At 45.5% G+C, this 17500-nt stretch overlaps 1 protein-coding gene across 2 annotated transcripts in view; it reads left to right on the plus strand.

Annotated features, from left to right (window-relative positions):
* The window catches only part of LOC143279892 (adhesion G protein-coupled receptor L1-like), a 144090-nt gene that overhangs the window by 70865 nt on the left and 55725 nt on the right, over positions 1 to 17500 (plus strand). For both annotated transcript variants that reach the window (XM_076584197.1, XM_076584196.1), the window contains exons 3-11: positions 2298 to 2416; positions 2866 to 2987; positions 3774 to 4799; positions 5546 to 5658; positions 6432 to 6635; positions 8111 to 8294; positions 8653 to 8781; positions 12277 to 12578; positions 13917 to 13969. In XM_076584197.1, coding sequence (XP_076440312.1) covers positions 2298 to 2416; positions 2866 to 2987; positions 3774 to 4799; positions 5546 to 5658; positions 6432 to 6635; positions 8111 to 8294; positions 8653 to 8781; positions 12277 to 12578; positions 13917 to 13969 — 2252 coding nt within the window. The remainder of the gene's footprint in view (positions 1 to 2297; positions 2417 to 2865; positions 2988 to 3773; positions 4800 to 5545; positions 5659 to 6431; positions 6636 to 8110; positions 8295 to 8652; positions 8782 to 12276; positions 12579 to 13916; positions 13970 to 17500) is intronic.

The following is a 17500-nucleotide window of genomic DNA, read 5'->3' on the forward strand; positions in this document are numbered from 1 at the left end:
ATGTGTGCATCGCCCGACCACAGACAGACAGACACACATAAACGCTCGTACACAGGGATGGCAGAACACTATATATATATATATATATATATCACCGTCATGTCAAGTTCAAAAATAGATGGCAAAACAGTGAAGAAAAACAAGGACAGATGAAGGAAAGAAAGAACGAAATTAAAGACCGATGATTTTTTTCCCAATCAGTCGATCAGTTTGAACCCATAAACAAGTAGCTATGACAGTAAACAGTGGTGCATGTGTGTTACACAACGGAACAAGCAAGCAGTGTGAAATAACGACAACAACACACCCAACAATATTACTGTAACTTTCCTGGGGTACTATGGTTTGTGCGATTTGACTGTAGATTTCTAATTATGTATTTTGTTTCGTGATTATAAGACTTCAAAATGTTGTGTGATGCATGTAAATAGCCGATGATCTCGCTGGTAAATTCCATGTGTGGCATCGTTTTTCTTATGGGTGGACTACAAAGTTCTCAGTGTGGTGCGATGTGTATGGCCTGACTGAAGGTTTCTAATCGCGGTGTGGTGTGCACAGCAAGACTGTCAGTTTGGAATAGAGACAGGAGGTGACCGTGAAATTCTTTGTGTGATGTTCTGTATATAATCTGACTGTAAAATTCTGATTATGGTGTTGTGTGTGTGTGTGTCAGAAGACAAGTAAAATTCTGGTTAAAGTGTGGCTCGGTCTGTTGTTAAGGACTATGACTCACAAACTAGGAGGCAAGATTGCACTGGCTTTTTGTGGCCAGTTGGCCTTCGGGAACCATCCCAACGCCGACTGTCCTAAAACCCTCTTGGTTTCAGTTTCAGTTTCAGTAGCTCAAGGAGGCGTCACTGCGTTCGGACAAATCCATATACGCTACACCACATCTGCCAAGCAGATGCCTGACCAGCAGCGTAACCCAACGCGCTTAGTCAGGCCTTGAGAAAAAAAAGAAAAAAAAAGAAAGAAAAAAAAGGGTGAATAAATAATAGATAACTACATAAAAAAATTACTACTACCACTACTAATAATATGTATAAGGCGCAAACACGTGATGAAGTCAACTATAAGCGTACATAAATAAATAAATAAATAATTAAAAAAAAAAGTAATAATAATATTAATAAATGAATAAATAAAAAAGACAACAATGACGATAAATAAGCAAATAAATGTAAAACATGGAGACACACATTCACACATACATCTTGGGTTGAACAATTATCAAATTCTAGCCCAGATAGTTGGGACAGCAGAAGCCAGCCTCCAAGCCCAACACTCCGTTTATATCACAGATTGACATAAGTTTACATTTGGGCCAACAGCAATGTGAGAGCTGTATTATCAATGGTTTCTCCAGTCAATGGGAAATCATTTACAGCTTAGTCTTTTGTGAATGACTATGACTCTCAAAACTAGGAGGCAAAGTTGCACTGGCTCTTAGTGCTGCAGCCTTGGGGGCTAGTTGGCCTTTGGGAACCATCCCAACGCCGACTGTCCTAAAAACCCTCTTGGCCGAGAGAGTGGGGATGTAACTTGGGCAAGACACTATCCACTATAGTCAAATTCTAGCCCAAATAGTCGGAACAGCAGTTGCCTTCTCTGCTGTTCTGATGGTCATAGTCGGACACGACTATCATATATATATAGCCAGCCTCCTGTGCTGTTCAGATGGTCATGGTCGGAATCGACTGATTATATCATACATGCATAGTGTGGCAAGACTGCAAACTCCTGATATCATTGTGTTTTGATGTATATGACAAGACTAAAATTGTAATGATTTTGTGATGTGCATATGAGAAGACGTTTTGATGCTGTTGTGATACACTTCATATGGCCTGCTCACACAGTGACCCTCCACACACACACACACACACACACACACACACACACACACACACACACACACAGAGCAACTGAAAACATAGGCGCAAAGGGAATAGGGGAAAGGTGCTGACACGTTGAGGGATAGGGGAAAGGTTCTGACACGTTGAGGGATAGGGGAAAGGTGCTGACACGTTGAGGGATAGGGGAAAGGTGCTGACACGTTGAGGGATAGGGGGAAAGTGCTGACGCGTTCAGGGATAGGGGAAAGGTGCTGACACGTTGAGGGATAGGGGGAAAGGGGCTAACACGTTGAGGGATAGGGTAAAGGGGCTAACACGTTGAGGGATAGGGGAAAGGTGCTGGCACGTTGAGGGATAGGGGAAAGGTGCTGGCACGTTGAGGGATAGGGGGAAAGGTGCTGACAGCGCTGTGTTGAAGTGTGTGGTGTCGGTGACTGTCAGAACCGGATGACGAAGAAGCTGAAGGCTGTGGACAGAAGAAAGGCGTGGTGGATCGGCCTCCAGAAGACCAGCGGCCGCTGGACCTGGCTGGACGGAGGGGACTTCAACACCAGGATCACGTGAGTCGTCACGCGGCTTGTCCGTCTGTCCTTCCGGCTTCCTGTCAGTCGTTTCCTTCGTTCGTCTTTCGCTTGTCTCTGTTCTCTCTCTGTTCTCTTTGTTCTCTCTCTCTCTCTGATCTCCACCTGTCTCCCTCCCTTGTCTTACTCTGCTCTTCTCGCCCCTTCCACCACCACCACCACCCTTTCACGCGCGGGCACACACACACACACACACACACACACACACACACACACACACACACCACCACCACCACACCACACCACACACAACACACAACACACACACACACAACACACACACGCACACGCACACGTACACACTCACACAAACACCCCCACCACCCACCACCACCCCCTCCCTCCCCCCTCCCCCCGACCCCACCCCCCATCCCCACACACATACATATTGCAGTCAAGGTTTTGAACTGGAACTGTGTGTGTGGCAGCCGTTGGGCACGGAAAAGTTCCTACGGCAACAAGCACCATTGCTCCGTGCTGGACTTCAGAGGACAGATCAGTGATGTGGACTGTGCCGAGAAGCGACCCTTCGTCTGTGAGAGGCATGAAAGTGAGTGGACAACTCTCCTGTCCTTTGTGTGTGCGGGGTGGGGTGGGGTGGGGGTGTGGGTGTGGGTGTGGGGGTGTTGTGTGTGTGTGTGTGTGTGTGTGTGTGTGTGTGTGTGTGTGTGTGTGTGTTGTGTGTTGTATGTGTGTGTGTGTGTGTGTGTGTGTGTGTGTGTGTGTGAGAGAGAGAGAGAGAGAGAGAAAGAGGGAGAGGGGAGAGAGACAGAGACACAGAGAGAGAGAGGGAGGGAAGGAGAGACAAAGAGATGGGAAAGGGAGAGAGAGAGAGGGAGGGAGGGACACTGAGAGAGATAGAGAGAGAGAGGGAGGAGGGAGAGAGATAGAGATGGGAGAGAGGGGGGAGGGAGAGAGAGAGAGAGAGATGGGGAGGGAGAGGGATGGGAGAGACAGAGGGGAGAGAGAGAGGGGAGAGAGATGGGAGAGAGAGAGGGGAGAGAGAGAGGGGGAGGGAGAGGGAGAGGGATGGGAGAGACAGAGGGGAGAGAGAGATGGGAGAGAGAGAGGGGGAGGGAGAGGGATGGGAGAGAGAGAGAGAGAGAGAGAGAGAAACCAGCGAAAAAAGGGACGGAGAATGAGTGGATAGTCATGTTGTCAACATTCCCCAAATCTGTCATTATCAGTAAGCACATGTGGCCTGTTTCTCTCTCCTCTCGCCCCGCCCCCTCTCCCACCTCCCTGATATCGTTCCCCCCTTTTTTTTTTTACTGGGTGAACTCGAGCTGTGTGTGTCAGCAAGTTGTCAGCAAATGCCGCTGTTGATGTTGGGCAGTCACTCCACGACCTGCTGATGTGACCACCCAACCCACCACCACCACGACCACAACAACCACCACCACCCCTCCCCCAACCACTACCACAACGACGCCCCCTCCCACTACCACCACCACGACGACCACCACCACCACCCCTCCTCCAACTACCACCTCCACCACCACCACCACCACTACCCCTCCTCCAACTACCACCTCCACCACCACCACCACAACCACACCTCCTCCAACTACAACTACCACCACCCTTCCTCCTCTAACTACCACCACCACCCCCGCACCGACTACGTCGACTGTGGCGGAGAGCAGCCCTCCCTACGCAACCAGCACACCCACACCCACACCCACTCCGACACCCACACCCACCTCCACCCACCCAGTCACTGGCGATGACGACGAAGGAGATGATGATGAGGAGGAAGGTGATGGTAGTGATGATGACGACGGTGGAATGGGAGGTGGTAGTGACAGCGTTGAGGAGGAGACGACAATAGTTTCTACAGCAACAGCAGCAGCAGCAGCAGCAGAAGCAACAACGACAACAACAACACTGTCTCCAACAACAACAACAGCAGCGACAACTATCGAGGACACAGCAACCACTACAACATCAGCTCCAACAACAACGACGACAACACCACCACCACCAACAACAACGACGCCAACAACTACAACTACAACACCAACAACTACAACTACAACACCAACAACTACAACACCAACAACTACAACACCAACAACTACAACTACAACACCAACAACAACAACTACAACGTCACCACCAACAACGACAACCACAACCACCACCACCACAACAGCTGCCACAACGACCGAAGTGGACCTCTTCACGCTGTACTCTGGCTGCTTCATGTTGGAATCTCGCCATCGCCATCACCAAAGGGGCGGGGCAGACTTCCTCTACACAGTGGGCTCCGTCATGTGCCCGGAAGTGAAGGCGTCCGGCGTCACGTGGACGGAAACACGTCACAACACCAATGGGACTAAGGAGTGTAAACGCGGCCACGGTGAGACTTTTCTCAAATGATTTGTGTCCTTTCGGTTTTTATTTTTTTTATTTTTTTTTTTACATGTGTTTTATTGGCTTTGTTTTTGTTTTAAAAAGTGTAATTCATTTTCTTATCTTTTTTTTTCATCCATTTTAATCGAAACGTATGTTATGGTCATGATTATAGCCATTGTAGGAGTACTGAGATTGAAGAACTGATGAATTATTGTTTCATATATATATACACACACTCATATATGTATATATATATGTGTGTGTGTATATATATATATAATTATATATATATACATACATACATACATACATACATATATATATATATATATATATATATATATATATATATATATATATATATATGACATTCACATTAAGCGTAATAGATGATAATGCAGCTGATGAGTGTTCTTTGCGTCCCCAAGCAGAGAAACGTATTTTTGTCTTTCTGTAAGCAGCCAGAAGTAACTCGCTAGTTAAAAGTATTGACTTTTTGGTTATTTGCATGAAAAGGATGACATTACTGGAGCTCAGCATTGCTCTGGAAAGCATTTGTAGGGACAGTGCTATACTGTCTACAGAGACTCTGTGTGTGTGTGTGTGTGTGTGTGTGTGTGTGTGCGCGCGAGCGTGTGTGTGTGTTGAGTTGTGTGGTGTGTGTGTGTGTGTGTGTGTGTTGTGTTGTGTTGTGTTGTGTTGTGTGTTGTGTGTGTGTGTGTGTGTGTGTGTGTGTGTGTGTGTGTGCAGGGAAGATGTATTTCTACTGTGGCGGCACCCCGACCTGTTGGAGGGGAGAGCCTAATGTGGACCAGTGTGCCTCACCTCGCTTCAAACAGATCCTCGACTCCGTCATGACCAAGGTCAGTTTCAGCACATATTGACACACATAGGACACACACAGGACACACACACACACACACACGGTCAGTACCTGAAAGAGGGAGAGAGTGAATGAGAGTGTAACACACACCAGTGCAGGAAAAATCCCAGTCATGCATATTCTTACGCCGATTGAAAAAAGTGCAGAATTTGTCCATCAGTAGAATATCTCACAGATAAAGACTTGAGCGTGAATGATGTGAATGTGTGCGGCTGGGAGAGTTCATGTTTTTTGTTTTCTTTTCCTATTTGTTGTTGTTTTTTGTTGTTGTTTTTTCTCGGCCAATGAGGAAAAACACGTGAAGAGCACTAGAAAATGAGAGAGAAAAAGAGTGAGACAGTGTGCTCCGTGATCTCCGCGCGTGTGTGTCGGTCGGTTTATCATCTCATCCGAATGACTACAGACACTCAGTTTGATTTTTCAGTCAAAACTTGGGAGAAAGGGCGAGAGCAGGATTCGAACCCACACCCTCACGGACTCTCTGTATTGGCAGATGAGGTGTCTTAACCAGTCTGCCACCTTCCTCCCTTTGTTTTTTGCCGTGTGTCTGGCGACAGCATCTTTTCGTAGCTTGGCAGGACAATAACAGCAACCCAACAACCAAGCAGCAACAGCAACGGCACCAACGACAAGAGGAAGAGTCTTTTAAAGCCTTGGTTTGTTGGAAACTCGTCACTTCAGTCAGTCATCAGGATGGGAGGACCTGCTGCATCAAAATCGAAAACGCGTAACTCACACTGACTGTCCCAACAGGTCACTCATGCAGACAACGTCACGGCCGAGGCCCCGGAGCCAGAGGAGACGGTGGAGCTGACGACAGAACTGGCTGACGTCACGGAGAGTGCTGACGTCACGGAGGAGGACATCGCGGCCACCTCCAAGGTCCTCAAGACCCTGGTCGCCAGCGGGGCCGCAGCCAAGGTCAAGGACACCAAGGAAGTCAAGAGCATTGTTGCTGTGAGTACGCGGTGTTATTTTCTGGGCACCATTTTTATGTTTTAATTTTTTTTTCCATATATATATATATTTTTTAATCTATGTAAGCTCTATAATTACAATATATTGGAAGTACCGTTTCTTTTTCTTGCTCCAATTAAGCGTGAAAAAGTCCGAAAGCCAATCATCAGAATCGTTCCGAGAATTGTGATAAGTATAAGACCAGCATACAAGAATGTTAATAAAAACGGAAAGCAGTGAACTGATGTACATGTAAATGCCAGCTGTCATGTCACAAGGAACTAAAACAGAAAGCAGTGAACTGATGTACATGTAAATGCCAGCTTTCAGGTGATGAGGAACTAAAACAGAAAGCAGTGAACTGATGTACATGTAAATGCCAGCTTTCAGGTGATGAGGAACTAAAACAGAAAGCAGTGAACTGATGTACATGTAAATGCCAGCTTTCAGGTGGTGAGGAACTAAAACATAAACAGAACAAACCAAAATATGAACTGACTTTGAATCCATCTGAAAATCAATAAAACCAGCTTCCTTTTCAGATTAAAAAAATCAGTTCCATGTTGTATCCAGTTGAAATGAAAGTAGAAATGAAAGGAAACAGAACTGAAAAGGAATAGAAGCTAAACGGAACAGAAATGAAACGAAACGAAACAGAAGCGAATCGAAGTGGAATGGAAACGAAGCGAAAGGAAATAGAAAAGAAACGGAAATAGAAACACAGACGAAGTCTATCTTGTTGTCTTGTCCATTCAGTTGTGTTTGGATTGTGACATTTTCAACTGAAAAAAGAAGATAAAAAATCACCACACAGTCGAATTGGTTGTGTTTGGATTGTGACATTTTCAACTGAAAAAAGAAGATAAAAAATCACCATACAGTCGAATTGGTTGTGTTTGGATTGTGACATTTTCAACTATCACCACACAGTCGAATTGGTTGCGTTTGTATTGTGACATTTTCAACTTAAAAAAAATCGCCACACAGTCGAATTGATTGTGTTTGGATTGTGACATTTTCAACAGCAAATAAACGACAACAAACAAACAAACGAAAAAAAACATCAACAGTCGAATTGGTTGTGTTTCAACCCCCGCCCCCTCCCCTCCAAAAAAAAGGTGTTTAACCCTTTCACCGCCAAGCTCGCATTTATGCACAGGCGTGGTAGAGGACCCATGACACTGAAAGGTGACCATTTATTGGTCTGTTATCATGAACCAACTGCTCTTAATGTTCGGTGGTAGGATAGGCCATATTTTTCTATACATCGCAGGGGGGGAATCCCAAGTTATTCCTAGCCACTGTTTTTTTTTCTGTGTTTATACCACAAAGGAAATTTTCTACTCCGAATTGACTGGCGGTGAAAGGGTTAAAACCAAATGAAAATGGCCCACTATGGAGCGAAAAGAAACGTGCGCCTTGTGTCACGCACCATCCGATTCCCCGGCCTTGTTGCCTTGTTGCCTCCCCCTCAGAACGTGGTGAAGGCTGGCAGCAACCTGGTGTCCAGCAACAAGACAAGGGTCTGGAGCCACATGGACCAGCACGACAAGATCCGATCCGCCACCTCCCTCCTCGTGGCCATGGAAACCGCCACCGTCGCCATGGCGGAGGAGATCGACGAGCCGACCACCATCGTCACTAAAGATGAGAACATTGGTGAGGGTTGTGTGTGTGTGTGTGTTTTTTTTTGTGGTGTTTTTTTTTTTTTTTTTTTGCGGTGGTGGTTTTGAGGTGTGTGTGTGTGTGTGTGTGTGTGTGTGTGTGTGTGTGTGTGTGTGTGTGTGTGTGTGTGTGTGTGTGTGTGTGTGTGTTAGTGCGCGCGCGCGCGTGTGTGTGTGTGTGCGAGAGAGAGAGAGAGAGAGAGAGAGAGAGAGCATTGGCAATCATATCATATTCTTAACGTCACACACACCATCCTTCACCCTTTCCCGTCACAAACATTACTTGTAACCGTCCCGAAAATGAAGCTATAATTCACACAAAAAGAGGTCCTGCTGATGACTACTGTCCTCAGAACTGGAGCTCCGGGTGGTGAACGTGTCGGCGGTGGACGTGGAGGAGGAGCAGAAGATCGTCTACCAGGCCGAGGACTCGGACAGCCAGTTCTCCATTCCCGTGGAGACCCTCAGCCACCTCAGCCAAGGTGACCCCGCCCCGCCACTTCTCTATGCTTGGTGGTGGCGTTTTGTGTGTGTTGGTTGGTTGGCGTGGTTGGGCGTTCTGTTGTTGTTGTTGTTGGTGGTGGTGTTGGTGGTGGTGTTTTTCTTCTTCTTCTTCTGGCAGGATGATGATTGGTGGAGACTGGCAGTTTACAAAGTGTTCTTTTGATTTTCATTTCATATGTATGTGTATTTCTAGCTGCTGACAAAGTCTTATCACCGCTGGTCTTTTGATCATCGCTACACTTAGTGCTTTTTCCAACTCGCCGTTTGGTGCATTGCTTGATTGATTAAGTTACCACCAAAGTTGCTATCTCTTCTTCTTCTTCTTTCTTCTTCTGCCTCCTCTTCTTGTCCTGATTAGTGTTCTTGGTCTTATACTTGTTGTTCTTGCTCTTGTTGTTGTTGTTGTTGTTGTTGTTGTTATTATTATTCTAATCGTTTGCTCTCTACGTTTCTTTCCTTTTTAATTACTTTAATGTATCTACTTATATTGTTGATCAGTTTCATACAAACTAGAGCAGGTCCTCAGTGCCTGGCCAGCGTGTTAGGTTTAAACATATAATCTGCTCTTCAAAAAAAAAGAAGAAAAAAAAAGAAAAAAAGAAAAAAAGTTTCAAACATGATGTGGTGCAGCGTGTAATTATGGACTGGTCCGGACGTCTTGACACACGTCTTTGAAGCTGGAACTGAAAGAGTGTGCAGTGCTTGTCTTGTTGTGAGCTGACACAGCAGGGGGGGGGCAGTAGGGGGGGGGGGGGGGGTGTTTGCTATCTTGTGTACTGGTCTGTTGGCAGGTGTTTGTTTCCCTGCAGGCTGGCTATCTCTGCAAACACAGCATGCTCGGATAACCAGTCCGCTATTTCTGTCAGAGGAATTCAGCAGCCATCCCAGCAAAGATGAGGAACCGTGGCACTTGTTTATTGGTTTTTGTTGTTGCTGCTGTCTTTTCTTCTTCTCCTTCTTCTTCTTTCTTCGTTATTGTTGTTTGCGTGCCTGCTGAGGCAAAACACCAGAAAACTCACTCACTCAAATTAGAGCTCCATTTCGGAAATGTTCACATTTCTCAGGTCTGTGGTTTTCGTTTGTTCATTTGCTGCCTGCGTGGCATGCTTGTTGGTTGTTTATATATATATATATATATATATATATATATATATATATATATATATATATATATATATATATGTGTATATATATATATATATATATATGTATATATGTATATATATATATATATATATGTATATATATATAAATTATCGTGTAGTTGGTCTGCTTACTCGTCTATTTTTCTCCATCTCGCTGTCTACGATCAGCTTTGGATCCACTCTGTTTCTGCATTCTCATATAGTTCAAACCCAACACACCGCGCAATCGGCCGCCGCTCCATCTCTCTGTGTGGAACAACCTCTCCCTTTCGCTTCGTCAGCTCTCTGCACTCAGTTCTTTGAGGTCTGGTCTTACAATCCTCTCTGAGGTCTGGCCTTACAACCCTGTCTGAGGTCTGGCCTTACAACCCTCTCTGAGGTCTGGCCTTACAACCCTGTCTGAGGTCTGGCCTTACAACCCTCTCTGAGGTCTGGCCTTACAACCCTGAGGTCTGGCCATACAACCCTGTCTGAGGTCTGGCCTTACAACCCTCTCTGAGGTCTGGCCTTACAACCCTCTCTGAGGTCTGGCCTTACAACCCTCTCTGAGGTCTGGCCTTACAACCCTCTGGCCTTACAACCCTGTCTGAGGTCTGGCCTTACAACCCTGTCTGAGGTCTGGCCTTACAACCCTGTCTGAGGTCTGGCCTTACAACCCTCTCTGAGGTCTGGCCTTACAACCCTCTCTGAGGTCTGGCCTTACAACCCTCTCTGAGGTCTGGCCTTACAACCCTCTCTGAGGTCTGGCCTTACAACCCTCTCTGGCCTTACAGCCCTCTCTGAGGTCTGGCCTTACAACCCTCTCTGGCCTTACAACCCTCTCTGAGGTCTGGCCTTACAACCCTCTCTGAGGTCTGGCCTTACAACCCTCTCTGAGGTCTGGCCTTACAACCCTGTCTGAGGTCTGTCCTTACAACCCTGTCTGAGGTCTGGCCTAACAACCCTCTCTGAGGTCTGGCCTTACAACCCTGTCTGAGGTCTGGCCTTACAACCCTGTCTGAGGTCTGGCCTTACAACCCTGTCTGAGGTCTGGCCATACAACCCTCTCTGAGGTCTGGCCTTACAACCGTGAGGTCTGTCCTTACAACCCTGTCTGAGGTCTGGCCTTACAACCCTGTCTGAGGTCTGGCCTTACAACCCTCACTGAGGTCTGGCCTTACAACCTTGTCTGAGGTCTGGCCTTACAACCCTCTTCGAGGTTCTCTTACAACCCTCTTTGAGGTCTGGCCTTACAACCCTCTTTGAGGTTCTCTTACAACCCTCTTTGAGGTCTGGCCTTTCAGCCCTCTTTGAGGTTCTCTTACAACCCTCTTTGAGGTCTTGCCTTACAACCCTCGTTGAGGTTCTCTTACAACACTCTCTGAGGTCTGGCCATACAACCTTGTCTGAGGTCTGTCCATACAACCATCTCTAAGGTCTGGCCTAAGAACCCTCTCTGAGGTCTGGCCTTACAACCCTGTCTGAGGTCTGTCCTTACAACCTTGTCTGAGGTCTGGCCTTACAACCCTGTCTGAGGTCTGGCCATACAGCCCTGTCTGAGGTCTGGCCTTACAACCCTCTCTGAGGTCTGGCCTAACAACCCTGTCTGAGGTCTGGCCATACAACCCTCTCTGAGGTCTGGCCATACAACCCTGTCTGAGGTCTGGCCATACAACCCTGTCTGAGGTCTGTCCTTACAACCCTCTCTGAGGTCTGATCTTCTTCCTACCTCTTTCCAACATGGCTCGTCCCCTCCCTCCCCCCCTCCCCTACTCCACTCCACCTCCATTTTCACTGTCTGCAGTTTCTCTACTTTTCAGTTTACCTGAAAGGGACCGGATTTAGCATTCTTCTGAATCAGAGTTACATTCGCGAGTGTGCGTGTGTGTGTGTGTGTGAATGACTGGCGTGGAAGTGCTTTGATTTGTCTCTGCACAAGATTCAGCGCTATATAAATACTTTGTTATGATGATGATGATGATGATGAATAATGTGATGATGATGAAAACTCGGGCACCTGGAATTCAATTCATGTAGAAATCCCCAGCTTTGTGTGTGTTTTTTTTCTAAATTTTTTTTTTTTTTTTTAAACAAAGATCTGTCCTCTCTCTCTATGTGTGTGTGCACGCGCGCACATGCGGCAGCGTTGAAACCACATTTTTGTGTGCTAAAAACAACAACAAAAAACAAAAACAAAACAAAAGTAACAACAACAACAAATACAATACCTCTCAGCTGATGCAGAGCACTGACACCACCTTCTTACCCCCCCCCACCCCACCACCACCACCCACACAGCACCCTCCCCACACTCAGCTAACCCTTGATCCCTGACCCCTCCCCTTGCAGGTGGACTGGCCAAAGTGGTCTTCATGACTCACTACACCATGGGGGACATCCTCGGCGAAAACACCTCCAGCGATGACGATGACGACGACGACGACGATGATGGTGGTAATCGTGACCAGGAGGCTGCAGGAGGGCGTGACACGGAGGGGGTGGCGGAGGAGGTGGAGAAGGAGGTGGAGAAGGAGGAGGAGGAGAGGAAAGCGCCCAAACTGGCCAGCTACATCCTCAGCGCTTCCGTGGGCGGCAGCTCCCAGCCCGTGCTGCTGCCCGAGCCCATCTCGTTCACCATGAAGCACCTTCAGGTAGGTCCCCTCACTCGGGGAAAGGGGTTGGGGTGGGGGGTGTTGGGAGGCTAGGGGGTGGGAGGGGGTTGGTTGGGTGTTGGTATGGCCAGTCTCCATAGCCGCTTTGTGTGCTCTCTTTTGTTTTTAGTGTATCTTCTTTTGATTTTATTTCATTTTATTATTATTATTATTATTATTATTTTTACATTATTGTACTTTTATTTCGTACTGTTTTCATTGTATTTTACCTTATTTTACTTTTATTTCATTTTATTTTCATTTGAGTTTACCTTATTTTACTTTTATGTCATTTTATTGCTTTGGTTTCGTTTTGGTTTATACTATTCTGTTCTGTAATTGTTTTCATCCTTTTTGAATTTCTTGATTCTTTTACTGTCCTTTTTGTACAATTGTTATGTTGTGTGTTTTTCTTGAAAGAGAGAGAGAGAGAGAGAGAGAGAGAGAGAGAGAGAGAGATTTGTGCATGTGCATGGATAAGTCTCTGTACTTTTGATGTTTAAGATCCCAGTGTATTGTTGATGGTTCATCTGACCATGGAGCAATGTTGGAGTTGTCATGTGTACTAGTTTTGACTGGGTGAAGCGTCAGGTTGGTGATGGACAATCTTTAGTTGTCATGTGCACTCGTTACGGCTGGGTGAAGCGTCAGGTTGGTGATGGACAATGTTTAGTTGTCATGTGCACTCGTTACCACTGGGTGAAGCGTCAGGTTGGTGATGGACAATTTTAGTTGTCATGTGCACTCGTTACCACTGGGTGAAGCGTCAGGTTGGTGATGGACAATTTTAGTTGTCATGTGCACTCGTTACGACTGGGTGAAGCGTCAGGTTGGTGATGGACTATGTTTAGTTGTCATGTGCACTCGTTACCACTGGGTGAAGCGTCAGGTTGGTGATGGACAATGTTTAGTTGTCATGTGCACTCGTTACGACTGGGTGAAGCGTCAGGTTGGTGATGGACAATGTTTAGTTGTCGTGTGCATTCGGTTTGACTGGGTGAAGCGTCAGGTTGGTGATGGACTATGTTTAGTTGTCGTGTGCATTCGGTTTGACTGGGTGAAGCGTCAGGTTGGTGATGGACAATGTTTAGTTGTCGTGTGCATTCGGTTTGACTGGGTGAAGCGTCAGGTTGGTGATGGACAATGTTTAGTTGTCGTGTGCATTCGGTTTGACTGGGTGAAGCGTCAGGTTGGTGATGGACAATGTTTAGTTGTCATGTGCACTCGTTACGACTGGGTGAAGCGTCAGGTTGGTGATGGACTATGTTTAGTTGTCATGTGCACTCGTTACGACTGGGTGAAGCGTCAAGTTAGTGATTCCAGTTCTTTTTTTTTCAGAACTTTCCGGAAGACTACCACTCCCTCTGCTCGTTTTGGAGTATCTCTGAAAGGTACGTTCTGACTTCTTTCCTGTGCCTGTTGTCCTTCTCTGCTTCTCACTGTCCACTGTTCTGTCTGAACGAGCGTTCGTGATGTCTGTGGTCTGTATCTCTGTCCATTTGTCTGCACTTTGTCGTTCAGTGACTCTCTCTCTCTCTATATATATATATATGTATATATATATAGAGAGAGTCACTGAACGACAAACAAAGTGCAGACAAATGTGGGTGTGTGTGTGTGTGTGTGTGTGTGTGTGTGTGTGTGTGCGTGTTTGTGTGCGTGTTTGTGTTTGTGACCTGTCCGTGCATCCTGCTGAAGCAATAATATATCGACTGGTGACACGCCGGAGGTTTTAGAATCCGCAGAAAATGAAAAGACAAATAGACATCACCCGTACTTGAACATAAGCTCTGTAAATGCAAAGGACTACACTTGGGATTCAGCCAGGGAGCGGAAGACAGCTGTGGAAATACAGAGCATGAACGGCAAATTCAGCCAAAAAAGGAAAGCCGGAAACAGAATTTCCCCAAACAGAACTTGCTGCGTAGGCAACCTGTTGGGTGTGTGACGACCAGTTTCAAACGTTATAATTCAGCGTGAATTGTATGTGCTGGGAACGTGGCACCCCTCAGAAAGCTGGACCAGTTTGAACACTGCTCGGGCAATACCTGTGAGATCTAGAAATTATTTGTACACAACAACTCACTCTGAACCATCTTCAGTCAAGACCAAATGTTAAGAGAAAAACAACGGTTTTGACAAAAACTTGGCAGAACTAACAATGTCACCGCAGATTTGAATCTGATAACCAGCTGGACAGGGATCTAAGCCTACAGAACCCTGCTGTGTTCTTGCAGTCTCAGTTTTATTCCGAGACTGACGACAGAGTTTATGCGATGGGAAATGCTAAAACAACAAACAAACAAACAAACAAAACTGTGACCATGCCGTGTTGGCTTGTTGGAGTCTGTTTCTGACAGCACAAACTTCTTCCCCTGCTCAGACAAAACTCACTCTGCTCACAGCACGGCACAACCCGCACACTATCACGTGGACAGCTAGTTGTACACATGACCCCCCCCCCCTCTCGCCCCCCCCCCCCCCCACGTCCCCCCACGCCGGAAATAGCATCACACACTTGCCGCGTTGGTGCTGTATGTGATAACTTTAATTAACAGCACTCAGCTTCTCGGCAGCTGGGAAGAGTGCAACGGCTACAGCAGGGAACTGGGGGAGGGGGGGGGGGGGGGGCAGAAAAAAAGTGACAGCAACCGGAAAGATAGAAAAAAGTGACTGCAACTGGAAAGATAGACAGAAAGAAGTGACAGCAACTGGAGAGATAGAAAGAAGTGACAGCAACTGGAAAGATAGACAGAAAGAAGTGACAGCAACTGGAAAGATAGACAGAAAAAAAGTGACAGCAACTGGAAAGATAGACAGAAAGAAGTGACAGCAACTGGAGAGATAGACAGAAAGAAGTGACAGCAACTGGAAAGATAGACAGAAAGAAGTGACAGCAACTGGAAAGATAGACAGAAAGAAGTGACAGCAACTGGAAAGATAGACAGAAAAAAAGTGACAGCAACTGGAAAGATAGAAAAAAAGTGACAGCAACTGGAAAGACAGACAGAAAAAAAGTGACAGCAACTGGAAAGATAGACAGAAAGAAGTGACAGCAACTGGAGAGACAGACAGAAAAAAGTGACAGCAACTGGAAAGATAGACAGAAAAAAATGTGACAGCAAGTGGAAAGATAGACAGAAAGAAGTGACAGCAAGTGGAAAGATAGACAGAAAAAAGTGACAGCAACTGGAAAGATAGACAGAAAAAATGTGACAGCAACTGGAAAGATAGACAGAAAGAAGTGACAGCAACTGGAAAGATAGACAGAAAAAAGTGACAGCAACTGGAAAGATAGAAAAAAAGTGACAGCAACTGGAAAGATAGAAAAGAAGTGACAGCAACTGGAAAGATAGAAAAGAAGTGACAGCAACTGGAAAGATAGACAGAAAGAAGTGACAGCAACTAGAAAGATAGAAAAAAAGTTACAGCAACTGGAAAGATAGACAGAAAGAAGTGACAGCAACTGGAAAGATAGACAGAAAACAAGTGACAGCAACTGGAAAGATAGACAGAAAGAAGTGACAGCAGCTGGAAAGATAGGAAAAAAGTGACAGCAACTGGAAAGATAGACAGAAAGAAGTGACAGCAGCTGAAAGATAGACAGAAAACAAGTGACAGCAACTGGAGAGATAGACAGGAAAGAAGTGACAGCAACTGGAGAGATAGAAGTGACAGCAACTGGAAAGATAGACAGAAAGAAGTGACAGCAACTGGAGAGATAGACAGAAAGAAGTGACAGCAGCTGGAAAGATAGAAAAACGTGACAGCAACTGGAAAGATAGAAAGAAGTGACAGCAGCTGGAAAGATAGAAAAAATATGACAGCAACTGGAAAGATAGACAGAAAAAATATGACAGCAACTGGAAAGATAGACAGAAAAAAGTGACAGCAACTGGAAAGATAGACAGAAAAAAGTGACAGCAACTGGAAAGATAGACAGAAAAAAGTGACAGCAACTGGAAAGATTGTCTGAAAAAAGTGACAGCAACTGGAAAGATTGTTTGAAAAAAGTGACAGCAACTGGAAAGATAGACAGAAAGAAGTGACAGCAACTGGATAGAGAAAAGAAGTGACAGCAAGTGGAAAGATAGACAGAAAGAAGTGACAGCAACTGGAAAGATAAACAGAAAAAAGTGACAGCAACTGGAAAGAGAAAAGAAGTGACAGCAAGTGGAAAGATAGACAGAAAGAAGTGACAGCAAGTGGAAAGATAGACAGAAAAAAATGACAGCAACTGGAAAGAGAAAAGAAGTGACAGCAAGTGGAAAGATAGACAGAAAGAAGTGACAGCAAGTGGAAAGATAGACAGAAAGAAGTGACAGCAACTGGAAAGATAGACAGAAAAAAAGTGACAGCAACTGGAAAGATAGACAGAAAGAAGTGACAGCAACTGGAAAGATAGACAGAAAAAAAAGTGACAGCAACTGATGAGTTTGGCAGGGGCATGTACAGCAGTTAATGATAATAAATTTGATGATAATGCTGACGATGATGATAGTGATGATGATGGTGATGATGATGATGATGATGATGATGGTGATGATACTTCTAATACTACTTCTGATGAGAATAATAATAATGATAATAATGATAATGATGATAATAATGATAATAGTAATAATGATAACACTGATAATAATAATAATAATAATGATAATGATAATAGTAATAATGATGATAAAGCGGACCGACTTTCACACTTCCAAAGGAGGGAGCTTCTTGCGTTTATGGGAGCAGTATTGTTTATGATGTATGATAGTCAGTGGTGTCCGACTATAACCACCAGGACAGTAGAGGAGGTAACTGCTGTCCCGACTATCTGGGCTAGAATTTGATTATAGTGGAGAGTCTTGTCCCGACTATCTGGGCTAGAATTTGATTATAGTAGAGAGTGTCTTGCCCAAGTTACATCCCCACTC

Source organism: Babylonia areolata, chromosome 3, assembly GCF_041734735.1.
Source record: "Babylonia areolata isolate BAREFJ2019XMU chromosome 3, ASM4173473v1, whole genome shotgun sequence".
In the NCBI taxonomy this organism is placed as follows: domain Eukaryota; kingdom Metazoa; phylum Mollusca; class Gastropoda; order Neogastropoda; family Buccinidae; genus Babylonia; species Babylonia areolata.